This window comes from Papaver somniferum, chromosome 10, assembly GCF_003573695.1.
Source record: "Papaver somniferum cultivar HN1 chromosome 10, ASM357369v1, whole genome shotgun sequence".
NCBI lineage: Eukaryota > Viridiplantae > Streptophyta > Magnoliopsida > Ranunculales > Papaveraceae > Papaver > Papaver somniferum.
The window spans coordinates 73,548,927-73,576,343 of NC_039367.1; the positions used below are offsets into that span (position 1 = coordinate 73,548,927).

Here is a 27,417-nt window from a genome sequence, read left to right on the forward strand (position 1 = left end):
TGATCGATTTAGACACGTAATATGCCGCAAACCCTAATTAGGGTTTTATGTTGGTCGCGCGCATGCTACTTTGGCGGGACGAATTTGCATGCTATGCTCTTCGTATGGACTGGCCGACCACGTGGGACCCACATCGGGCCGGTGGTGAACATGGTGATACCTGACCGACGGTCCCGGGTGCGATCTAAGCCATCCAACCATGCTTGCGAAGTTGGATGGTCGTGATCAATTTGGATTTCCACGGTTTCCTAAAGCATCACTCCAGCTATGTTTGGGAAATCGTTTATTGCTCCATAGCTTGGTTGTGGGAGAACCGATCAGGTAGGTGGAAAGTGGACCCGCCAATGGGCGTGCCAACACTTCACCAATTGATCGCGGGACAATCCAAGCCGTCCAACCGTGCCTGCGAAGTTGGACGGTCGCGACTTATTTTGAGACCATTTTTTGACAGTCTTGCGCATGCTAGCCACTCCATGCCTGCTCGACCATCCTCTTCAAGGCTGGCGTTTGGCGGCTATTCGGGGGTAAGGAATGCGTTCGACCAGCCAGGGCATAACCGGGCCCGCTGGTGGTCATTGTGGTGATAACCTGCTCCTACCGAGGATCGTCTAGGATGTCGAATCATGCGTCCAACCTGCGTGGTCATGATTATTTCTGAGACTAGCATGGGCAGTCCAGATTATACTCAATCGGGCTAGTATAACACACCGAGAGGAATGCTCAATCGGGCTAGTATAACATACCGAGAGGCTATACTCTATCGGGCTAGTATAATACACCGAGAGATAGCCTGTACGGGCATTTCGTGCATGCCTCACTATTGACACTCGGAGATTCGTGTTACTCTGTTAGGAGCAACACTCAGTCCTCATGGCGCATCAACAGTGAGGGTTCCCGGGAACATCACAGGAAATACAAGGCTAATAAAGCATTAATTAATAATGCTATAAATCCACAGAAAATCGGGATTGTTGCTACATGCTCCGTTCTGGGTGTATTTAAATCACATGGATTGTTGCCACATGCTCCATTCTAGGTTAATTAATAAAGTGAAGAAGTATTCATCACTCAAATGGCCTTATCCTTTATAGGATGTCAGCCTATTAAATTCGGCTTTTACAATTTTAGCCTTAAACGAAAATCCACCATCAACACTATCTTATGCATTCACAAAGTATGAGACGAAAAAAACTCTATGATTTCTATCAGTCTTGTTCCTAATCTAATGTTCGTGAAACTTCAATACCAGTAGAACAAGATCCGAATACAAGAAATATGAGGTAAAAAATTAATCTGACCAGGCTTCACAAATCCCTAAGTAAAGTCTTCAAAGTCGTAACTGTATTCCGTTCGGTTAAGAAACTTAGGTTATAGAAGACGACTCTAGCTTTGCAACTAGGACAGAAGAGTGCAAGGGATTAATTACTCCAGCTGCAAGAGTCTCTCTATTTATATATTCTCAAGGCTTCATATAGATTTGAATTCAAGATAAGTTTTCTTGAGATTGAAGCAAACAGTTTCCCAGTTTAGATGAAATTCTAAGTTAAGAATTCATACGAGCATGTGAGAAGTCCGCATTGAAATTACACCGAAGGTTACGCATTATGGTTCGGAGTTATGGAACCGTACATAATGATAGTTCATATCGTCTAAGTAAGAAATTTGAACTTACAAGCAATAACAGGGTTCAATAAAATTCAAGACTTATCACAAGCTCAAAGTAGTTTTGCGAATAAAGTTGTGTCTACGAGAGTGATAGCAAAAGAGAACTTAGTCATACAAGACAGTTCCTGAGCTTCTGCTATCTGCAACTAGGTAGGTATGCTAACCGGGTATGCATACCTCTTGGCAGTCCCCGAAGTCAGGCTAAAAGTGTTTGCCAACTGGGTATGCAAAACTCTGGCAGTTTGTTAAGTCAGATTGAAAGGGTATGCAAACGTTCCTTCATTCCCGAACTTAGATGTAAAGGGTATGCAAACCTCTACAGTCCACGAAATTCAGATTGACTAGGTATGCTTACTGGGTCTGCGTACCTTGCTCCAAGAGGTTCTGAAAATCTCCCATTCTTAAATTTGAAACATTCATGATGTCGTAGACAGTATGTACTGTTTGTTTGGGCAATTTCCAAATGATAAACTTGAACAAAAATTGTTTGTGAACAATAAATTGTTTTTACTAAGATTGATACGGATCTACGAACATCCATCGCTCGGATCATATTTCGAGAGTTCAACCAAGACGACCTTGAATTCGAAATCTTTTCTTTACAATATTAAATCTATTAAATCATATGATAACGTCTCATAGCAGAACAATAGATAAGATGAGTAAATGGGATGGGGTAATATATCGAGGCATAAACCAGAATTTGGGTCACCTCGGCAGATCTTCGAGATTTTCTCGTTCACCTCATTGGGTACTATGAAGTGAACCATGTTAGAAAATTCTAACGCATATGGTAATTTGTGATTGAACTGAAAATAAGTCGGTCAAACTGGCATTAGAAACTTATGCATGGTAATTTTGGGGAATTGAAGTAAAAATAAGTTGGTCAAACTGGCACCCGTTATTAGCCAGTAAAAATAACTGTGCGAGATGCTATATTAGTCTTACAACATGTTTGTTTTTTCCTCTCTATAGATAGAGGGTTCTACATAGAGGTTTACCTGTATATCTATATAAATATCACTATATATTGTCTCTTAAAATCATGTTTGCTTGACCACTATCTAACAGCTCTATATTGTGTAGCCAATTTTATATGGGGCTATTTTGCGTTTCCTCCCCTTTAAAGATAGCTACTTAGCGTTTTCTCCCCAAATAGATTGAAATTAGCGTTTCCTCCCCATGTTAGGATTTCCGTCCATTGCTAGGTCAGTCGAGTCAGCATTTTTGCGTGCGTGGCAAAAAGAAAATTATTTTCAGTAAACTACTAAAAATACCCTCACCCTGAAGCAACGACAGCGATGTTTAGTAATCTTCTTCGTTTCCTAAACCAGATCTTCATCACCTCCGACATTCCTAACCCAGATCTCCATCATCTCCGACATTTGACTGTGGACAGCAGGACGATTTTTACAATCAACCGCAAAATAACGACCACCTGGACCTTTAATTGAGGTCATGGGAAGGGCCGACTGTGGCAGCTACAGTCTTCACATCAGATTTTACAGAACAACTCCATCTGATCAGTGTTCTAGGTAAGCGCCATGAACTACTTCACATCCAGATCTTCATCATTTCCCCACCGTGGCAGCTACAGTCTTAAATTTCATCATGACCCAATTTCAATTACCTAAAATTCCATATAAACGAAACTAAATCAACAAAAATTAAAACAAATTGCAAACCCACTCAACCGCGGCAAACCAAAATTTTGTTATCGGAAGTCAAAATTCAAATGATGGAAATGAGTTTTGGTGATACTTGGGTTCAAGTTCAGGTACATGTTCTTTGATCTGCTTCCGTTTGTGTTCAATCGTTTCAGAAGATATCATTTAGCCCCAACCATTTTAAGTATAGAGGAAACCCAATAACCACCTAAAACCAGTGGAGAAGAGACTAGTTTGATTTCTTCTGGTACACAGTAACCCCAAAGTTGAATTATGAATACGCTGCTATTCTATTTATCGAACACGCCTTTGGGATGAAGACTCAAGTTCAATTATAGACTGGACTAAGGGGTAGATATTTGGTGATTAATTGTTGATTGAGGATGAAATGAATGAATGATTAAGAGTCATGGTTTGTTAGATGTCAATGGGTTGTGTATAAATTTGATTTTGCAGAGAAGGAGATTTACCAAAGAAGTAGACGAATTCCAACAGAGTTCACCCCATTACCATCTGTGAAATGCATACTTATTGTTCGAGAGATGGCCTAAGTGACCGTGCTACTCTAGTCATATTCTAAAAATGAAATAGGACTGACACACATATTTTGCACAAATCTAAGGGGTATTTTGGGTAGATTCTAAATAATAATATTAATTTTGCCACGCGTGCACAGGTGTTGAGTCATATAACCAAGCCATGGACGGAAATCCTAATGTGGGGAGGAAACATTAATTTCAATCTATTTGGGGAGGAAACGCTAATTAGCTATCTTTAAAGGGGAGGAAACGCAAAATAGTCCTTTTATATAATTCTCATTTTACCCCTATAAAATTCAAAAAATCCATGAAGATCCATTACAACCAAATATGTTCAAAAATTCCAAAAAAAAAGGTGTATTAGAAAAGACAACCAAAGATGTTCATTTTTTCTGAAACGGGACAAAATATCACTTTTTCTGAAACGGGGCAAAAATATCACTTTTTTGAAATAGAGCAAAAATATCACTTTTTCTAAAACGGGCGAAAGTATCACTTTTTCTGGAATGGGGAAAAAACACTTTTTCTGAAACGGGACAAAAATATCACTTTTTCTGAAACGGAGCAAAAATATCACTTTTTCTGAAACGGGGCAAAAATATCACTTTTTTCTGAAACGGAGAAAAGTATCACTTTTTCTGAAACGGGGCTAAAGTGTCACTTTTTTTGAAACGGAGTAAAATGTAATTTTTTCTTAAACAGGTCGAAAATATCCTTTTTCTGAAACGGGCGAAAATATCACTTTTTCTGAAACAGGGGCAAATTTAGATTTTGAATTAAGGAATTATTTTTGGACATTATAAGTTTGTTCGAAGGTATGTTAGTCATTTGAAGGTTTAATAGAGGTAGAGGTTTAAAGATAGCACCTAATTGGTGCTATTTGATTTCCTTTATATAGATAGAGATTTGCCTCTATCTATGTAGAGGTAGTGAAAAAAACAAACACCAATATAAATGGGACCCACCACTATATAGAGACTAATAGAGGTTAGCCTCTACATAGAGGAAAAAACAAACATGTTGTTAGTCTTTACTGACTGAAAAGATCAAATCCAGACCATGGAGAAGCTTGCATTACAAATTGTCCCCCGATGTGTTGATATTCTTACCTGTATACATCTAACAGTTGAATCACAATAGTTCAACCTGTTGATTGTTTACAAACCAGATGACCGGTTTGCATATTCTTGAACCAATGCTCTGAAGATTGTTGGTTTCTCAAGCAAACTAGATGGTTTATCAAACTCTAGTGCTAGTCCTGTTCAAACAAATAACAAGACGATGTAAGTGCATTTTGTATTGTAACACAGTTTTTCACTACTACTGCAGCAGTTTCGGTTTAAGATTTTTTTTACCTGCATCGATAACAAGTACTCTATCACAATCCATGACTGTGGGTATTCTGTGAGCAACGCTGATAATTGTACAAGCAGAGAAATCCTCTCTTATGATCTTCTGAATTACGCCATCTGTTTGTGAATCAACAGAAGCTGTTGGTTCATCCATAAACAAGATTCGACTTCGCTTTAACATTACACGTCCTAGACAGAGAAGTTGCCTTTCTCCCACACTCCAATTGTCTCCACTATCAACCACTGAAAAGATAGAAATGAAAGTTCCACAATCGTGAGTAGTTTCTGATAGACTAGCTTAGAGCAGTATATTTGAAGAAGAGAGAATACCAACCAGAAGCATCGAGCTTTTGTGGTTTTGCAATCACTACATCCTTTAGTTGGCACCGTTCGAGGCTCTGAATAACAGAAAATCTTAAGTTATGCCTGATCTGATCAACCATATACGTAGAGCTAAAATAGACGGAGTTACCTTCCATATTTCCTCGTCTGAGTACAGTCCTATTGGGTAAATGTTGCTTCGTATGGTTCCCTGGAAAAGGACAGGCTCTTGCGGAATAATTCCAAAGCGGGATCTAAGGTCATAGAGACCAATCTTGGAAATATCGATGTTGTCTATAATTATGTTCCCTGCTGAAGGCTCCACAACTCTAAAGAAAGCTTGAATCAAAGTCGATTTCCCACTTCCGGTTCGACCAACAACACCGACTTTTTCTCCTCCTTGAATCCTAAGAGTGATGCCTTTGAGAATGAGAGGTGTGTTTGGTCTATATCTAACCTGTGCACACCACAAATATCATGAAATTCAAAAACTAAGACGACGATGTGTAAATTTTCAGTTTGAATCTAGTTACCTGCAAATTGTTGACACTGACATCCCCTTGGGTTGGCCAGTCTGGATAAGGAAGACAATCCTTGATTCTCCAGGGTGCTTCAGATGGAATGTTTATGAATTGTCTTATTCTTTCAATGGAAACCATTTTGTTCTCGACGAAACAAGTCATGTATATTGTCCAGAACAATACACCATTTAAAGATAAACCATAGGACAAGGATAATCCCACATACTCTGCATCAAACAATACAGGATTGCAGCTTGAATACAAGATGAAAACCAAGATAACAAAAACCGCATTTTTATGAGATTAACTTATATTGGGGTAAAAACCTGGTTTAATGAAATTAGTAGGCAGCAAGACCATGAAGAATGCAGATAGGCAAAGGACCATGCTCCCAACCAATTCCAAGCGGAACCCCAACCATTCATTGGAGCCGTTATTATGGAAATCCATTCTTAAGTTTGTATTCACCCTGTTGAAATTCTCATGACAAAACTCCTCTTGTTTTCTGAAGCATCTAATTGTCATTACACCAGCAATACTTTCTGAGAAATGATGAATAACAGGGGCTTTCGTGATCGAGTCAAGACGGGTTAATTCACGTGATGACGCCAGATAGTACCGCTGCAAAGATAGAAAGAAATGTCAGAATGTAAGAATTGTTACAAGGAAAAATCATGACTAGAGAAGAAACTTTACCCGGTACCAGATATTGAACCAAATTAGCGGGATTAAGAGGAAGATAGTTGGCCAAGCAACTTGACATATGACAAATAGGATGCTGAGAAGAGTGAAATACATAGTGACTGTCATGCTAACGAAGAACGGGAGCAATAAATCAACAGTGGTTTGATCACTCGACGCCTGAAAACAACAAACAGCGATTCAACAATTCCAACATGAAAAACTCATCAGTAATCACAAGTATCAATAAATAAGAAAAACAAGAGGAATCCGGTGTCCACTGTAAGCTTACGCGACTTAAGACTCTTCCGGATGGTGTAGTATCAAAGAATGACATTGGTGCACGTGAGATGCTACGAATAATTTTAATGAAAAAGAGCTGAGCAGTCTTAAGGCCAATGAACATAACACCAAATGCTCTTATCATCACCAAGAAACATGAAACAACATCTATAATTCCATAGATTTCAATGAAGAATGTAGGATCAAATGAACGATCTTCAGATGTCTCGAATGCTAACCAATAATCACCAGCCATAAGTGAGAACTGCCAAAACAAGGACATCAAAACTACTGCAACTACACCCCACCATCCATACGCCTCGGTGCTGTATGCCTTGTAGACATCCGAACTGACATGCCCAGTTTCTCGCTCTTCTTCATTGATGAGTTTGGATGTTGCCTTCTCAGGTTTCGAGTACTCATCCGTTGACTTATTTATGACATTGGCGTCGTGTGATGGTGCTGAACTTGGAAGTATTGACATGCCCGGTTTTTCACGAGGATTTTCCTTGCTGTTTTTTTCCTCTACTAGTTCCATAGATGATACATGGGCAGCTACAAGTGCACCATAATCCAAGCCAGAATCGTTTATTAGCTCATCATGTTTTCCTGATTGTACAATCATCCCATCTCTCATTACCTGTAATATCATTGTTAGACCACCAAAATGCGGATATCTTTAGCAGTACCTTATACAAAAGTCTGAAAACCATTACCAATATGAGATCAGCATTATGCAAGAAATCAACTTGGTGGGTTACAAGCAAAATGGTTTTGTTCTTCAGAGCTCCCCTAACACAATCCTGGAAACTCAAAACCGTAAATGTAACAAATTCGATGTAATAAATTGCTTTGACAGATATGTAAAACTGCAGGTAATGCTATGAATGCTCACCTTGAATAATTCAGAACCAGTGTGAGCATCAACCGCACTGAAGACATCGTCAAGAAGGTAAATATCACTATCTTGATACACAGCTCTAGCAAGTTGTATCCTCTGTTTCTGACCTCCACTGAGGTTTATACCACGCTCACCAATCTCCGTCTGATCTCCAAATTCCATCATATTCAAATCTTTCTCAAGGCAACACACTCTGATTACTTCTCTGTACCTATCTATGTTCATTGCTGTACCAAACAGAATATTGGCTTGGATAGTACCATTCTGTATCCACGGCGTCTGGGCCACATAGGCCGTGGTTCCACAAACTCTCACCTGTTGTGATTATGTGCCACAAAACAATGAACAGTCAGCGCAAAACTCCAAAATAGAGCCACCACAGATGGAGCTCAAAATGCAAGGGAAAAAACTTTTTCAAAAATGTGAATGTCTGACAAGAACCATACCTTTCCTGAGATCTTATGCATCTCACCAAGAATTGCCGCAAGAAATGAAGACTTCCCTGATCCTACAGTGCCAACAATTGCTGCTAATTCTCCTTTATTAATCTGCAAATTCAAGATTTTGATTATTGCTTCTCCACCAGCATCATCGTCCCACCCGAAAACCCCGCCATGTATTTCAACTGCAACACTACCACCACAATTTTCTACCCTCTCTACATCTCCTTCAACTAATTCTTTACTTATTAAATGCCCATCTAGTCTTCCAAGAGAAATCATTGCCTGCGAAATCGATATCAAAGCTTGAGGAAAACTCCGTATCGGTTCTTGTAAGATTTTGAAAATTGATGTAGCTGTAAAAACAGTTCCTACATCTAGTGGATACCCCAGAAATATTGCAGTTTCGAATGTGAGGGTTGAAACAATCACTGGTGTGCTCCATAATGCGACCATATTTGCAGAAGCAGAAATTCCGAATTTCTGTAACCAGACGAATTCTGAATCACGAAATGCTTGAATCTTTTCAGCAAAATGTTCTTCCCAAGCTTGAAATTTTATCACTCTCATGTTATTAAGCATTTCAGTTGTAGCTTTCATTCTTGAATCTCTCATTTTCATTACACCGAATTGATATTTGTTGGTTCTTTTAGTACCCCATAGAACAAACAGCATTACAGCAGTAACACCAACAAATGCCGCCAAAGACGATATACCCAAGTATGAATAGAGTATAACCAGAGCAATTCCTACTTGAATTGGCATCATCCACAGATTATGAAGCTGTAAAATCATGTCAGAAAGTTGTTGCGCATCAACTGCCATGTAGTTCACAATTTGGCCTATGCCGTGTTTTTGGCGGGAAGAACATGAGAGTCTAAGACCCTTTCTATATAAACAAGTGATGAGAGTAGATCGAATGAGCATTCCGACCTTCTGAGATTGGAAATTGAACTGGTGAGACGAAAGAACTTCGATGAATTTCGCCAATAAAAGGGCTAATACAAGATAGTAACCTTCATAAGGAGAATCACCTTTACCAGACGTGAACCTGAGGAACCCATCAAGAAGAATAGGACCTAAATACATGACACATAGCTTAAGAATCGCAAGGAATGCAGTGAAGATCATTTCCTTCCAGAAACAACGAATTAATGTCGTTCGAACTGGATGGCTGCATTTGTCTGCTTGTTTTGGCCAATTTGATTCGAACAATTGAGATGTCTCTTTAGCCATATGTTCAGGTGACAGTGATGGAACATCTTCTATATGGAGAGGCGATTCGTATCCTTTTGTTAGCAACGGATTCATCCAATACCAAGTAGCTCTTGACAACAACGAGGCTGAAGCATACCCTGACACATTCGAATTGTTCACCAAAAGAGGTACATTTAAATCCTTTTCTGGTTCACAGTATCCAGTTTTTTCAATTCCTGTAGACCCTTTGATTCCAGAATACAAAAGAACAACCGACACTGGGACAACAATTAGGAAAACAATATCGTCTGTGCGTAACTTCAAAGCATGGTTTTCTTTGATTAAGCTGAGTCTAGTGATCCCAGAGATAGAGAACAAACAAATGACAAAAAAGTTGACAACCCAATAAAGGCGAAGAGATGTTGGATGAATCCTTGCTTCCGTTCTCTTTTCGTGTACGATTAATACCGCAATAGCAAAATGAGTTACTGCTTGAATTACTAAGAATACAAGTTCTATTAGTCTCCATGTATTAGAGTTGGACGTTTCAGTAGTACTAGTGAAAACTATTAAACAAAGAATAGTATAAGAAACTGCTAATAGCATAGTAAGAATCAGAGAGAGATTGTAGGAAAAACTAGTCTTAAAATAAAACTTGATTCTTCTTCTGGCAATGGCAGAATCTTCTTGTTCATGAATAGAAGAACGAGTCGAGTAAAAGATTTCTTTGATTAAACAGATGAAAAGTGCAAGCAAAAAGAGAAGATCAATAATGGTGAAGAGAATGCGTTGCCAACATGGAGATAGTAACACAAATCTTACCCATTGAAGCAAGACAGACAAGGTTGAGGTTTCCACCGAAGATTTGATAACATGGCTTGACGAACATGAAAGAGAAGTGATCCAAGAAGTATCTGGAGAATTAGACATTTTCAGAGAACCAAAAGCTAGTTAAAAGATACAGTATATTAGTCTTGGGCAACTTCTTTTTTTATGTAAGCCGGTTTTTGGATTATAGAGTGAGAGTGAGATGAGTCTGAATGACCAATACCATGTTCATCATCATAAATGAACGTGAATGAGTTGTTCAAAATCTTACCTCACCGAATTTGCCATTTTTATGAATCCATTTTAATGCAGATTGCAAACCACTTAGAGTCTATGACACATTTGTAGCATCCAATTAAAAATCTGACTAGTTCATGACGTAAACAGTTTTAGTTGACTAGCTAACAATGGCACTAAAAGTCCAAAACGGAAAATGGTGGCAATCCTGAAATCACTGGCTCAATTGTTTAAAGCACATAATGAGAAAAGCAGAATATTTACATTCATCCAAGATTAACAGCTTAATTTACATTTTCTTTTTTTATCAGAAAAGCAGAATATTTACATTCATTTATTTTAAGAGAGAAAAAAAAAAGTACCGGGACATTTGGAGATGAGATGTTATATAAACCCAAATCCAGGTCTGGATGAAAACAAACATAAAAAAGAAGCTCCGGTAAATTAAAAAAGCAGGTGTCAAGGCTAGCAGCTCCATTAATAGTTTCGTCTCCCTCAATCATCAATATCTTCTTCCCTCCTGTAGAGGGTTGTCAAGTCCACTAAGTGTCGCATTGTTGGTCTACCATGGGGGCAATTCCAAGGGGACCTGAGCTCTGCCAAATGTTTGAGTATCTGGAAATCAGATAACAACAACAACAACAAAATAATAGTAATTAGTTTATACAACAATCAATGTTACAGGTTCTGCCATGCGAGTTATATAAGATGTGTGACTCATTGAACTTTAAAGCTTAATACATCATCCTTCTATCCAAAGAACAGGACCAACTGGATATGAAAAATCAATTTGGTATTACCTTTTGCATCTCATTCTTTCCCAGTGGATCACCTATCATAACAGATGATCTGCAAGCCCGGGATGCCAGCATTGCACGCACTCTTGGTGGACAAATAGAATCTGCTGTGTCCAATTTGTAACTACTTACAATTGAGCAATCCCCATGACTATCGCCGAGGGCCGATATTAGCTCCTTGACATCTGTTTACAAAGAATGAAGTGTGGTAACTCTTTATACAAGCCTCCTTAATCGGATTCACAACTTGAAAAAATCACATGATTATAGATGTTATGGACAAAGTTTACCTTCAGCTCCAAAGGTTATGTTTTTACTGAATGGAACAGCTCTTAACTTAAAATGATGGCCTGGGGGAGCACCAAGATCCTCTACCAAAGAAAACCCATTTTTCCTTGTAATCAGATGAGCAACATTATACAGTCAGCAAAACCAAGCATCAAAAGAAGAACTTAAAAAAAAAAAAAAAATGCAAAATCAAAATAGAAAGCAGTGGGACCATGATAATTGTGCAAATCCACAGATTTGGCAAGGAACAAAAGAAAATGAACACGTGATACCTGATTATGTCCATATGCATTGATGCAATAACTTCTTCTTCAGGAGTGAGCTCCAACCTCATCGGCCTACAAGAATGAATTGGAAAGCCACATCAAATACTAACACTATGAACACAATAATTTTGATGATTTGACCCTATTGACTTTACTGTCCATATGCTCATAATGAAATCATGTTTGATGAAAATAATCTAAGCAGAGAACTACTTACTGAAGCAGAGGCTGTTGATTTAAGATGGTTGTTTGCGCCATCCGCTCAAAGTTAAATTTCTCATCTGCAGCATGCTGAAAAGTAGTAACAGAAAAACATGTTTTGAATATTCTATTAGATAATTGTGCTTGCTTTAAAGAGATACATAAAGTAGCCATCAAAGCAATAATTCATTTAAAATTTGTGCATCTGACTATCTGTAACTCAGAAGTTAATCCTAACAAACTTTTGGAGAGTGGAATAAAGAACCTGGCATATAGGTTTAAGATACGGAACTATGGAAGAGCGGAGTCCATTTTTTTTTTTAAAAAACGGATGTTAGAAATATTATTGGTGATGCTAGATATACTCCAGTAGATTTTGACAGTTCTTAAATAAATGTCGGACAATATCAGTTTCACTATATAAGATGTTGAGAGCTAAAATTAACAACCCTAAACCTTTGTTGTATGTATCAGCTTGCAGTAGAAAATAAGCAACGTCATCTAGATTAGAAAACTTTTCATGCATAAGAAACAAGAACTTGCCTGATCAACAATAAATAGGTCCTGCTCTAGCTTTCCAATGATAAAGCCAAGATTGAACTGCCCAATAACCTAAAATGAAAACAAGAAGTTGCTTGACAACAAATTTACCTTATCATAAAATACAACATTGTCTTCTTACACCAATGTCAAAATAAAACAGAATAAAATGAGCAATCAAACTAGGCATGAATAAACAGTTTCATATGATTAATGTCAAAATATGAAAACCAGAGTAACCAATAAAAAATTATGCCTATCAACCTTCATTCTGTTAAAATCTTTCTTATTGAAAAGCCTTTCCAACTCATTAGTTGCAGCAACTAGAGATCTTGCTTTACGTTCATTATTATCTAGTTCTGAGAGCTCTAATGTTGCAGCAGCATAGCACCTACAGCATGATCAAAACAAGTAAGGACATGAGAACTTGTTTTTTATATTTATTTGGAAAGAAAAAAAAATCAATTCCAGGATTTGACCCTTTGCTATTTGTTTTTCCATGCATGGAACCACTAGATTGTAATCTTGAAAGCCTCTTTTCACGACTTGTTCTTAGATCCCTAATATTGAACTGCAAAATGGAGCAGATCTCTGAACGATGAGACTGGACTGGAGCATCTAAAGACATTTCAGAAGACTTAGACGGTAGGCCTGAGCCTGAAATCTCCTCAGATATGTTTTCTAGATCTTTGCCCACCATAGGTCTTGAAGTTACTTCGTCAATGTGCGGTAATCTAATTCCAAATTCTAAGTCACCCTGGAGAAAGCCAAGTTAAATCAGAAACAACAAGCTCTATAAAGACATAATTTCGTGAAAAATAAAACTCCAATCTATTTGCTTCTAGAGATTCTGTGGTATGGAAAAATCGGATCGAAATAGTGCGACTATCAGAAAGAACAAACTTAAATGTCATATGTTTAGATGGAGCAGAATCTGGACCTACTTTCGTATGATGTACAGTCTGACATCCAAGCAGCAGTGCTACCTTTGAGAAAAAACGTACAGAGTCTTAGGTATTTAATCAGAAAAAATGCAGATATAATTGCCTCTACGTAAGTTTCACAAACTATACAGTATGATCAAAAAGACTACAGCCGGCATCTTGTTTAGCAACTTGCGGTCCTCAAAAATCTGTCAAATATTGAAGTCTAAAATGAAGTGCCTACATGTACAGAGATGTCAAACTGGATTAAAAAAATGGAGATTGCTGAAGTTAGATATCAAAATACCTCTTCAAATCCCTTGACGTTAACATCTCCTTCTGCACCTGATGGACTTTCTACTTCTTTAGATTCAAGAGTCCCCTTAAAACACCTGGAGGACTCTTTCCCAAGAACATCAGCACAACCATCAATTTGGCAGTGATCGACAAGGGACTTTGAGAGATCAGGCTGCATATCTGAATTGGTTTTACTCACTTGACATTGCACTATTTCATTTCTCAGGACAGGCATTTCAGACAGTACTGTACAGCTATTTTCATGCTTCCTCTTATTGATAGAAATGAATTTGGTAAGTGATGACTGAGCAAGGCTTAAACAACTGTTGGAATTGGCGTTCTTAGCAACACCATCCTCAGCTGATCTTGGGGAGGCACGTTGATCAGTTATAGCACTAGGCATAGAAGTTCTCGATTTCTTAGAGTGATACTCGTATTCAGAAGAAATATCAGCCTTTCCAGATGAGTGAGCTCTAAGGGTGAAGTCCTTCCGTGATCGTTTCTCAGTTATACCAATAGGCGTAGAAGTTCTCAATTTCTTAGAGTGATACTCGTATTCAGAAGAAATATCAGCCTTTCCAAATGCATGAGCTCTAAGAGTGAAGTCCTTCGGTGACGGTTTCTCACCTTCGATCTGTACCATTCCTTCTTCTACATCTGAAACAGGTATCCGCTTTTTGACTGTCTTAATAGGACTGTCATCCTCAACAACTTGAACCTCACTGCACTCTGCTTCATTATTACTGTAGACTTTTGATGGGATTCGCTTCAACGGCAAAGTGGGTATCTCTTGATGGTGACATAAATTTAGGCCATTGCCTTCCTTTTGGTGCTCCTCGACTTTATTTGTTGAATAACTGCAGTGACTTGGGGAATAAATTTTTTCAATAGATTCTCGTAAGGAGCGCATAAGGGAACCTTCATCAGAAAAGAATATTTTTCTTTTATCAGGAGTTACGTTGACATCATATGCTCTTGTTGGCACGATGAAGTTCATAACCATAATTGGATATTGTTTGGAGCTAGAAGTCTTATAAAGTTCATTAACAAGCTTGCTGACTTTTGGCATATCAACTGGTCGACCATTGACAAAAAAGAACTGTTTGTACCCCAGATTACGACCACTTCCCTGACCAGGCTTCGAAAGGAAACCTTCAACTTCACAGCTGTCGGATATCGATATACTCAATGGCTCTAAGCATGTGAAAATATTATTACCAAGCACTGTTATAATGTTATCTTTCATGGAGTTACTTCCTTGTGTTTTAATCACCACAGATTTTGTGTTTTTACCGGTTGTGTTGGTACACACTATCCGTACTCCTTTTGCTATGAGAGCATATGCCTGTGTAAACAGATAAAGAAATCCAAGTCATTATCCACCATGCTGCTGGATGCCTTCAGATAGCCAGAGTCAGCATTGGAAAATACATTCTAGGACTACATACAAAAGAACATGCGATAGAAGACTTTAAGCAAGTAAAAAGCAATTATGTAACGTAACAGCAGTAAGAAAAAGTATCTCACATTCAGTAAAGAGACGAGCTTTCCATATTCCCTTCGAATATTACGACTAAATTCTTTGCCTCTGACTGGCAAGGTGGAGAACAATTTCTCGACAGTGACAGTAGTACCAATTGGACGTGCTGTTTTCTTCTCACAAGTTAGTAATCCCGAGTGGTCAAAAGTCAAGTGTGAAGCAACTGATTCATGTTTAGTTCTAGTTTCAACAGTTAATTTCCCTAGTGCACAAAGTGAACTTAGAGCCTCCCCTCTGAACCCAAATGTAGTCAGAGACTGTAGATCAGGGAAATCTGCTATTTTAGATGTATGGTGCTTTAACGCAAGAACCTGCAAAGAATAATAGAATCAAGATCAAACTCAAAATATAACTTTAAAACAACCAAAACCATGTTATTCTTTGCAAGCATTCAAATTCTAACCACAACATTTAAAATAAAAAATAAGAAAAATAGAAGAATTTGGCATTACGGTTGAATGGATATCATGTTCAATGATGTAATGGGGCATATCATTCATTCAATTCCTAATGAGCACCGACTAGAATATCGTGCTCAAGTTAGTTCTAACAAAACCTTGGGTTTCAAATTGAGCTTTGCTAGCACGCACACATCCGCATGGATGACCTATTCATTGTTAGATGGGCAACCCGCTGGGGTTGAATGCCTGGCATCAACGGCGCCAAATCCACGGGCACTCTAACATTTTCTTTCTCCAGACATTCTATTCATATGACCACACAAGGTGAATTTGGTTACGTTATTCCATCGAAAGTCATAAAAACACAGAAACTGTTCAAAATCAATGCAAAACTCATACCATATAGATCACAATCACAATGCCAAAAATGTCACGAGAATCGTCAATACCCATAAAATGACTCTTCTCTACGCTCTTTCTCCCTAATTTCGGTTTCCAAAAAAATCCAATCTTTAAGAAACATCAACTAAAACTTTCAAAAGTCAAAGTAGTACCTTAAAGTTGTTTGGTGAAATGCCACATCCATTATCGATAATCTTGAATGACTCTTCTCCGAAATCTTTCAAGGAGATTTCAATACTTGTGGCACCAGCATCTAAACTATTCTCAACTAACTCTTTAACAGCAGATGATAGGTCAAGTATTACCTGTCCTGAACAGATTCTATGAACTACACTTTTGTTTATAGGTTTAATCATCGCTTCATTTGGAACCCCTCCTCCTTTTCCTCCTTCCATCCGAACCCTAACAGTCAAATCACATTACATAGTTTCTTCCGTCGCCATAATTCTGGATTTAGGTTTTACTTTTGAGCTCAATCTAACTGATTTTACTCGGTAAACTTCGATATTTTCACATATATTAGAACCCTAGAAAAAAAATCGAGAAATTTCTTTCTTCATATAAGTGTTAATTGGAGATTTTGAATGAAATGGGGCGTACGATTGTATTACTCGAGAAACCCTAACTCTCTCAATCGATCTGGTCTGTATACTCTCACAGCTCTCAAATTTTGCCGCCAAAATATTTTCGAGGCTTTTTCTTTTTGTCTTGCGTCTGTGTGAAGACTGAACTTCTACGATGCTGAGGCTGAGGCTGAGGCTGAGGCTGAGGCTGAGCGTGACCTCCCTTTAGCGTCAAACTATCTAGCCGGGACAAACACTCGTTACGGGACAAATAACTTTAGAGTCTATTTGGTACAATTTTCAAAAACAGTTTTTAAAAATTGTTTTCCACAGTTTTAAAAATATACCATTTTTTCCTTGTTTTCATTTTCTTAAAATTGTTTGGTGAACTGTCTTTGAAAACAAGGAAAATCAACTAAATCGGATAAAATGTAAAGATTCGTCTAAGACATAGTGATATTAGCCATGACTCATTTGCAGTCATTCCCCCAATCTCTTACTTTGTTCTGAAAAGAAAAAAGAACAAAGAAAAGAAAAGAAAAAAAAGAAACACACAGAAAATAATAATTTGTTGTTTCATTTTTTTGTTTTCAAAAACAGAAAACATGTAGAAAACATTTTCTGAAAATGTCCCTACCAAACGCATTTTCTCCTGTTTTCCGTTTTCTCTGTTTTTAAAAAAAAAGAAAACTGTTTTTGAAAACTGTACCAAACAGGCTCTTAGATTTTATTAACAAACGGGGATTAGCGGTCTGGAGTTGAACTCTCGAGTTATAGGTTATGGGTTCAATAGTCCGTTGTTTTTAGATTTTATTATTTGTCTATGTAAGAATGGATAAGTTGAGTTATCACTAGTGAATAGCTTCTTTCAACTCTTTTCGATGTCTTTGTCTTTTATACTTCTTTCATATGGTTCACAAACATTTCCAAGGCATAACCTACTGCTTAACATATTCTTCCTTGTAACGTTCTCCATCTGCTTCTAGGTTTTCATGTTATCCAAAGGCTTAAAAGAGGGTTTTCCTTGTCATGTAAATCTTTGCCTTCGTGTTGTAAGAAAATCATCTTCACCACATTGATATTTTTTATCTTGGACTTTAATTCTTGAGCATATTAATTGTTGCATCTTCAACATTCGAAGGTCTTCAATGAATCGCTTTAAAATATTCTTTTGAACATGAGAGTGGCCAGGTATGCTTCATTCATCCAGTTACTGGCGTGACAATTTCATTATCACTTCAAATTAGAAATAAAGAGCGGCATGTGTAAGCCTGAAAACTTTTGCTAGGTCTTACACCTTGAAAACAAGTTACCATAGAGCATGTATAACCATATAAAAAACGCAACTATTTTGTCATTGGAGAAAAAACCTAAGGGCTAATGCAATATCGATCCATATGGGATTTTTGTGAGAGTGGTGGTGAAATCTTCTTGATAGGACTAAAGTACAACAAGTGGTCGTGATATAGTGAGGCGATTTAAAAAGACGGGCAGTGCTAGATCGTTGACAATCGTCAGATGCGTGGAAGAATCACCGAACAAGAAGGTGGATAATAGAACATCTTATGTTGCATTGTAAATATTTTAGTGAAGTTTAGTTTTATCTCATCAAGTAGTTGTTGTAGTTTAGAATCTCTTAATAACATGTCAATACCTCTAAGTTGCATTTACGTTCGTGGGTCGAGACGAAACAAATTAGACTTTTGAAATGACGAAGGTACCATAATCCTTTCTACATCAACCTATTCAAGACACACCTTGCGTTATCAAATATAGATAGAGACTGTCAAGAAGATAACAACTAAAAAATGTCTACTTGGTATATAGTATAAGTTCGGACTAAAACAAACTATGAGATCAACCAAGTGTTTGATTAATGTACAGTGCAATTACTTTATTATAACTAATACAATAATTATAATGCATAAAGTAAAACAAAAGAACACAATAAGATTTTGTCAATAAGGAAACCGCAAATGCAGAAAAACCCCGAGACCTAGTCTAGTTTTGAGTACTCTCGAATTAAGTCGTTATACAAAGACTACTACCAACTTCGTATAGTTGAGACCAAGTAAACTAACTCCAAGTTGTTTAGTTCCTTCAGTATCCTTGCACCTACTACCAATATGGTCAATGCACGTGAATCCTAAGATAGAGTCCACTGTCTTAAATTGCTCCACCTGTTGTGAAGACTTCTACCACTCAACTCCTTTGGATCGTATTCCGAAATAATAAAGGACTAGTTTGGATTCTGTAACCGATCTATCATTCTAAAGAACTAAATCAGAGATGCATGTTGAGTTATACAAAGGCTTTTCCGTTTAAATAATATAAACTCCTTTGTATCGCTTTAGATCAACCAAAATCTAGATTATCGAGATAACCGGATCTTTAAACCTATCATACTATCATACTCGGATCCTGAAAATAACCACCAAATGATAGATCGTCGATATATAAAACAAGTTATTTTGTTAGATCCCAATCAATCAAGTGTAAACGATATATAATCACAAAGATCAGAATACCAATAAGAAAATGTCTTCAAATCCTCGGTCTTCAATGTGCATGCACAAATAACTTGATTCCCTTGTGATCAATCATACACAAAAAGGAAGTTGTTAATAATGGATAATCACAAGCCATATTTTCAGATCTAAATACACATATGAACTTTGGAAATCCTTGATCTAGTTTGAGTGACCTAATATCGGAAGAGAAGGATCGTTAAATAAACAAACTACGTGCAATCAAGGTTTAACTACCGTTTGTCAATTAAATCAATAATTCAATACTCAAATAACAATGTTCTTCCAGTTTCCCACCAACGGTACTTCTAGACGCTTCTTGATCCCACATAAGTCTTTAAATGAAGACGACGTAAGAGATCTCGCCTAATTAGTCTACTCTTCTCTCCAGGAGACTATTAGTCGACTTCCCACACATACTACAAAATGAAGTGTGTATGTTCTGGATGAGTTTGTAAGAAGCACAAACTTCACTATTTATAGACCAAGGTAGTTTGAACACTAAGGAATTTTCAAATCCAAAAATTAGATTTTAGCACATGCTCAAACACTATGACGGCTGATGAGTTTATAATTAATACATTTCCACCGCCTTATTTATATTTACTTATCCTCATTTTTGTACTAATTTTATTATATTTTTATGCTTTGTAGGTAGACACCTACAACCAAATATTTCGAGTAAATCATGATTAAACAAGCAAAGTTGACGAATTCGACATATACGGTTGAATGGCTATTTTATAGAGAATTGATATCAGTGGTTGAGAAGTGGAATTAGCTATGTTCTCTGGTCCTGACAAAATGAAATAAAATAATAAACCACCCCATGTTACTTATGCACGTAAATATGGTGTTTTTTTGGAGCTATTATACATGCCAATATAATGTCAGTGGCAGCATATGGATCTTTGGCTTTGGTAAGTCATTAGAATTAAGTGGAGAAATGAAATAGGTATCCAAGCTAGTAGAAGAATACAAATGAAGAGTACTTTGCTAACAAGACAGGTAGTCAAGCAAGTGGAAGAATATAAATAAAGGGTACTTTGCTAAGGCTGTGACTAAATATAACCCACTGTTTGACTAATTATAACCCCAGTTTAAAATTTTAAATATTTGTAAACATAATTTATGTTAGTAACTAAAACTAACTTGGACAACATGATTCTGGTGTTGTTATTGCCTGTTCTTAATTCAAGAAATTTATATTCTAACTTGGAGATAATTTTCTATAATCCAAAAACAAACCCTAAATTCCCTTTTCAATCAAAATTTTCAAAGATCAAATTTTAAAGAACTCCAGCATACGAAATAATTACGATCTGAAATCGTCAATAAACGAAATAATTACGATATGAAATCGTTTAATGGTATAAGTAAATCCTCATTTCAACGAAAATCTAATTAGAAAAACATCAAATCACCATGTGAATTGATAACAAGAAAAACATCAAATCGCTATGTGAATTGATAACAATTAATATGAGAAAAACAAATAACCAAGAGAAACAAAAAAACAGTGAAGAGGGGTAGTATTGTTATGGAAAAAAGTGAAACCGTATTTTATTTGTTAAGAATTTGTATCCAAGTTGATATGGTAACTATTTTCTAGGAAAAGAAAGAAGATGAAGACAAATGTGAGTTTTAATTACCCATACTAACTAGCTGAACAAATATTTGGATACTTAATGAAAAAGCGGGGTACAACAACCACACCCAATATTTCGATTATCAATCTGTATGGACTAATTCCAATATACTTTCAAGAGAATCAACTAGACTCAATCTTATAAAGTATATCAAAGAGTTATATCTCTCTTTCTCGATTCAATTCTTACTCAAGAAAATAGAAATTTGCAAGTCTAATTGAATACATGAGAAATCACTTGAAAGGTACCAAAGACCAATGCTCAAGGATCAATCAATTTCAATCAACAACCAAAGGTCGGATTACCCAATTGATTGATTCAAACGCACAACCTGTGATTCAATTATAAAGATAAACAATATAATGCGGAAAAGAAATAACGTAGACACCAGAAGTTATGTTAACGAGGAAACCGCAAATGCAGAAAAACTCCGGGACCTAGTCCAGATTGAACACACACTGTATTAAGCCGCTATAGACACTAGCCTACTACAAACTAACTTCGGTCTGGACTGTAGCTGAACCCCAATAAATTTCACACCGATCCAAGGTACAGTTGCGCTCCTTACGTCTCTGATCCCAGCAGAATAATACGCACTTGATTCCCTTAGCTGATATCACCCACAACTAAGAGTTTCTACGATTCAAAGTCGAAGACTTTAAATAAACAAATCTATATCACACTTAAGAGTCTACGGTAATAGATAAATCTGTCTCCCGCAGAAATACCTACGAGTTTTGTTCCGTATTTTGATAAATCAAGGTAAACAGGAACCAATTGACAACCCGGACTTATATTCCCGAAAAACAGCCTAGTATTATCAATCACCTCACAATAATCTTAATCGACGCGGCGAAAGAAGATATTGTGGAATCACAAACGATGAGACGAAGATATTTGTGATTACTTTTATATCTTGCCTATCAGAGATATCAATCTCAAGCCAATCATTACGATTGTACTCAATACGATAGAAACAACAAGATCAGATCACACAACTACAATAAAGTAGTATCGGTCTGGCTTCACAATCCCAATGAAGTATTCAAGTCGTTAACCTACAGGGTCTCAGTAGAAACCTAAGGTTAAAGGAGAATCGACTCTAGCTTATACAACTAGTATCACACAGGAGGTGTGGGGATTAGGTTTCCCAGTTGCTAGAGTTCTCCTTTATATAGTCTTTCAAATCAGGGTTTGCAATCAATGTTAGCTTAGTAACAAAGTATTCAATATTCACCGTTAGATGAAAACCTGATTAGATTCAAGCTAATATCTTTCAACCATTAGATCGAAAACTTAGCTTGTTACACACAAATGAAATGCACGTTTTAGGTTTGTGTAACCATACCTAAACATGTACATCCGTTGGTTCAAAAGTAGTTAAACAAAAGGTTAGCCATATGATCACTTTCATATTAACCATATTCTTCTTTACCATAACTAGTTCAAATGACTCAAATGAACTAGTTAAAGAGTTGTTCAATTGCTTAGATCTTATAGAAGTATACAAGACACAATCGAAGCAAAAACGATTTGATTCACTCGAACCGATTCATGAACTTTATAGCCACGGTTTGCAAACTTGCATTCCTTAGTTAATATAAGTATAAGTTCACGAATAATCGCTTTTAGAAAATAACCAACCTAAGTACGCGGACTAGTACGCGGACTTAAGTACCCGGAATAAGTTTGTAAATAGTTCACAAACTCCAGCATATTTTCTCGGAAAGAGAACCTCCGACAGTATGCGGACTAGTTTTGCGTACTAGGTTCGCGGACTCTGTTCCGGTTTTCCTGAGCAGCAAAGTACGCGTACTTTGGTTCAAGGAATAAAGACTTATACATGTATGTGTTTCCACACAATGCTTATATCCAACAATGGTTATATAATCTAAACTCTCATTTCAATCATTGAAACATTCTTAGATGACGTTATATAGTTGTTGTTCACAAACTATTTTTCGTTAAAGCAATTTTCAAGTAATTGAAACATAACATGACTTTCGTCACTAGGTAAAGATGAACTTGGCCAAAGCGAAAGCTTACCAACACATATTTCGAGAAATTGATAAGAGAGATAAACTCAGCTCGAAATAGCAAATGTGTATAATCAAATTCTATATAGAAAAACGACTTTTGACTCACAATAGGAGATAGAGTAGATAGACTTTTGAGTGATAAATAAGTTCAAGTCTCCACATACCTTTTAGTCGATGAAGTTCCACCAGTTCCTTGAATAGTTCTTCGTCTTGTATGATGATCGCCATAGAGTTCTTGAGCTCAACTACACTTTTTATCCTAGTCCGAGACTTAGCTGTAGTAGACTAGAAATCAAGACTTATAGTTTTGATCACTAACATTGACAAACATGCTTGAGATAGCAACGCATGCGAGTTCGACCGAGCAGTGCTCTAACACTTAACTTTGGGTCGTATTTAAATCAAGTGCGGGTTGTATTTGATCACTTCCCTTGCTAATCTCTTTTCAATGTCTAATAAGGGAATATATGGCCACATAATTTGGTAAGAGAAAAATATGATTTCTCTTTCTTATTTTCTGGTCACCCAAGTACGTATCGGTTGGGACTTAAAAGTGCAATCGGGTTGTTTAATTGCTTTGAATTAATAGGACTGGGTACACGTGAATCTGGATTGAAGGAGGGGGAATTCTTTTTCAGTTTTCTGCCACCGACGGTACTGTGGGAAGAAGGGGAGTTCTGTATGTGCGGCAAGAGATCCCGAGGTAGGGCCTGGTTTAGCAATAGATCCAAGGGAGTGGTCCTAGTATAGATCCTTGTTTAAGGGATCAGTCCTAGAATATATCCTTTGATTATTTTGAACTGCGAAACAAGTTTCACAAGTCTACTTTCTGATCGCTGTCGTATGCGTCAAAAATAATATTACTTTCTCACAACTTAAAATATATACTATAGCAAGGGAAAGAAAGGATCGTTCCCACAGAGAGGTCTTGGGTTGTCAATATGTTATGGTTTCCTATAAGTAACAAGGGGGGTTTTCTGATTTATAAACTAAAAGTAAAATAAAAGCAAACAAAACAATACGTAAATCAAGGATGAGAAAATATTGGATAAAGGTTTCATCTTCAATTGTAAACAAGTTTTTGAATGTATGAACAAAATTCGTATTTAATCTTGCTATCATCAAAAGCCCTAGAATACCTTATTGCAAGAATACTCCATCAATTTCCTAAGTTCATCAACAAACACATTAGAGCTGCGAGTGTGAATTCTACCTAAAGAATAACCTAACGCCTTGCGCTAATTAAGTTCAATTCCTAGGATCATTAAGTTTAAGAAATAGGCTAATCAATGCAGTTGTCATACATTGCGCATGACAATTCGGACAAATGTCAAATTCTACATATGATTACGAGAGTGTATCACTACAAACCGTAATCATATCATGCTACTCATATTCAAGTTTATCGCTCGATGATGAACCCTAAATTAGCTACAGATATGGATGTGAGTTCAATCAATTATAGACTTAACTAAACAAACATTCAATCATATTGCAATACATCAATCATGCAATTATTATACGCAGTAGAAATCAAACGATAATATTGAGAGAAAACTAATTCATAAAATCAATAACTTGCTTGCAAAATCCAACTACATATTTAACCAGTAATAAAACTTAGTTACTTGTGTTTTTGGAAATCATCATAGAAAGCAAAGAAGAACTATCATGTGAAACCCTAGAAAACAAGTAGAAGCCTCCCTGATATCTAGGTTTAGAGAAAGACTTTTCTATTTATATGCTTCTCCCATTCCAAAAGGATACTCTTTCCAATATTAGGTCTTCTCAAAACCATCTCCAAGTGGTCCACCAAGCCCACGTATGGATAATACCCGTGTGAAAATCTGTCCAAAAATGTTCGTCGGGATTGCTGACGTCGTCGCCGAAATCTGACCAGAATGCTGCCGCCGGTTACCAGAAAAGTCCACTACCGGTCAACGGTCAAACTTGGTCATCGGAGTCAACTCATGAGTCAGAACCTAAATAGGCTCTAGGACAGGCCAGTTGCACAGGCCAAACTCTGTTGCGCAATCATTGTGCTTCACTAGTTAAACTCCAGCCATGATGGTTGTTCCCTAATCCAGTTGCATTGCGCACAAATCATCTGCTTACAATCTCAGCATTAAGACCACTTCCTCATCCACTTCTAGCCAGCACCAACACAACCATTCATCTGCACTTCAATTCAGCTCGTTACACAGCTTCCCTGAACTCAGCTGCAACCACGACTCATACGCAATTCTACTAGTTTCAACTGCCATTCTTGTTAACCACCACTGACACAGTGCGGTACACAGCTAGCCAAATATCCATCCTTGTGATAGTTCTCTTCTTGAATTCACCTGAGTTCAAACATCAATTCATTGCAACCACCACTGAATTGCAGATCCACCTCTCTTGTTTCAGTTATAACTTCTTGCCAGACAACAACTGCATCATCCGCCATTTCCTTCGAACCAACAGATACCCATTTCAGTCCATGCCTGCACAACCAGAACCATCAATTTTCTATGGCAGCAAACACCATTCAAAGTCCCAGCTCAAACTCCAACTGCAACAGCTCCATTCATTTTACCTGCAATTCAGTATCGACAACCATTACAACTTGAACTGCAGCTGCAAATGTCTCATCTCGTCACTCAACATCAGTACCACCCACTAGCAACAGCTGCAACTCTCAATTGCAGCAACGAACCCCAAATCCTGCATCTCATGTTCACCACTGCGGCTAGCCAATTCTCGCACAACTCGCCATTGTCTCAGTCCATTGCAGGTGCAAGACTGAGCATAACTTCGAATACCTCCAGCTCTATCTAACCACAAACTTCAATTTACAGTTTCACAAGCAACTGCAATTCCTGCAATGCATTTCTCAACCAGCTGCAAGTTCAATTTCAGCTCTTTTGCCTGCAATATCCAATTAGTTCACCATGTTCTTCTCATCCCAGCTGAAGGCGACAGCGCCACTTCTATCCTTCTTCTCAGGTACTGCTCCATTGCCAATGCAGGTGCCAAATCTATAAGCACCTTCATGAGTTCAATACCACCATTCTCTCATCACAGCTGCACCACACATAAACAATCATCTCTCATCACAGCTGATCCATTGTCATCACTACTAGAGATGCATATACGTAGAAATTCGTATGTTATTTTTTCAATATAAACGACTTGAAATCAACGTAGATAGAAATGGAAACAAGTCAAGTCTGTAGTACTAACCTCGAACAGAAGGATGATGTGTTTGTCGATGTCGATATGTCTGCGGGTTCTTCAGAGTAACACGAGTTTGTCTCAACATCTCTAGACTTCCTAGTCTAACATAACAAAGTTGATTCTAGTAATATAATCAAGCATCATCGAGTTTTGGAGATAAAATATAACAACCAAACTCGACATACCAACGCTCGGTGGGTTCAACCGAGCAGTGCTCTAACAACCTTTTTTTACACCATTATTTAACTGGTACATTTTGAAAAAAATGCTTGAGTTATTTAGAGAGGCATCTTTCAATTAAGTACTCCTGCTACCGGATACAAAGACAACAACTTTTTGTACAATTAGTGTTGGTTTGTTAAGCATATCCAAGATCGATAAATTTTAGTTTAATTGGGAACTTATTGTTCACGAAACATAAACTTTTTTTTTGAAGCATGGAATGAAACATAACAATGACATAACATAAATATTTTTCGTAAATTATTTTAAAAAGTCTTAGCTTCCAGTTTCAAGAAAAATAAATCCAATCAAAGTTTTGTAGATTATGTGATAGATTTTGTTTCATATTAGTTTTTTTTTTTTTTTTTTTGACATGAAACGAATTTTGATCCATGTTACCTTTTACGACGAAAGTGAAGTAATTAAGGCTATCTTATAGATTTTGGACCATGGCGGATTTTGTTTCGCAATTTAGCTTATGGGTGGGTCGTCGGGTAGATTTTGATCATCTGGCAAGTCTAGAATACGAAGCAGATTTTGGCTCACACAACCCATTTTAGGTCAGGTGATAGAATTTGATTTATAGCAACATATTATGGATTTACTTGATCATTTTGAATGACGCATAAATTTTCTGAATACTTCGTATATTTTAGACATTATACACATTATGGGTTATTTAAATTTTGAGTTATGACGCAGATTTTATGTCACACTCAGATTTTGGGTCGGTATGATGAACTTTTGGGTCACAGTGATAGGTGTGGTGACTTTGGAGCTTTTCTTTCACAAAAAAAATAATATTCACGGGCCAATTTTGGATCACACGGCAGATTTTGGGTCATTACGAAAATCCTATGACAACCGGTAAATATTATCCATATTGAACGTTATAGGTCAAGTTACTTGAT

General features: G+C 37.1%; 2 protein-coding genes across 3 annotated transcripts; both read right to left on the reverse strand.

Annotated features, from left to right (window-relative positions):
* Positions 1 to 2,509: 2,509 nt before the first annotated feature.
* Positions 2,510 to 10,496, reverse strand: LOC113319613 (ABC transporter C family member 14-like). Its single transcript, XM_026567857.1, has 12 exons — positions 8,376 to 10,496; positions 7,924 to 8,244; positions 7,745 to 7,831; positions 7,039 to 7,668; positions 6,762 to 6,926; positions 6,392 to 6,686; positions 6,078 to 6,292; positions 5,696 to 6,001; positions 5,558 to 5,621; positions 5,227 to 5,466; positions 4,981 to 5,129; positions 2,510 to 3,295 (listed from the first exon to the last, which is right to left on the reverse strand). Exons 1-11 carry the CDS (start codon positions 10,494 to 10,496, stop codon positions 5,029 to 5,031), a joined length of 4,545 nt encoding a protein of 1,514 aa, XP_026423642.1. The 3' UTR covers positions 2,510 to 3,295; positions 4,981 to 5,028.
* A 378-nt stretch (positions 10,497 to 10,874) lies between these two features.
* LOC113315060 (DNA mismatch repair protein PMS1-like) lies at positions 10,875 to 17,031 on the reverse strand. Of its 2 annotated transcripts, XM_026563372.1 has the most exons (12): positions 16,439 to 17,031; positions 15,471 to 15,794; positions 13,954 to 15,288; positions 13,668 to 13,709; positions 13,203 to 13,480; positions 12,988 to 13,114; positions 12,727 to 12,795; positions 12,200 to 12,273; positions 11,989 to 12,054; positions 11,719 to 11,822; positions 11,432 to 11,613; positions 10,875 to 11,246 (listed from the first exon to the last, which is right to left on the reverse strand). In XM_026563372.1, the coding sequence occupies exons 1-12, from the start codon at positions 16,679 to 16,681 to the stop codon at positions 11,127 to 11,129; spliced, it is 2,964 nt and encodes a 987-aa protein (XP_026419157.1). In that variant the 5' UTR covers positions 16,682 to 17,031; the 3' UTR covers positions 10,875 to 11,126. The 2 variants fall into 2 exon arrangements, with proteins under 2 accessions (XP_026419157.1, XP_026419158.1); XM_026563373.1 differs by lacking the exon at positions 13,668 to 13,709.
* Between the last annotated feature and the right edge of the window lie 10,386 nt (positions 17,032 to 27,417).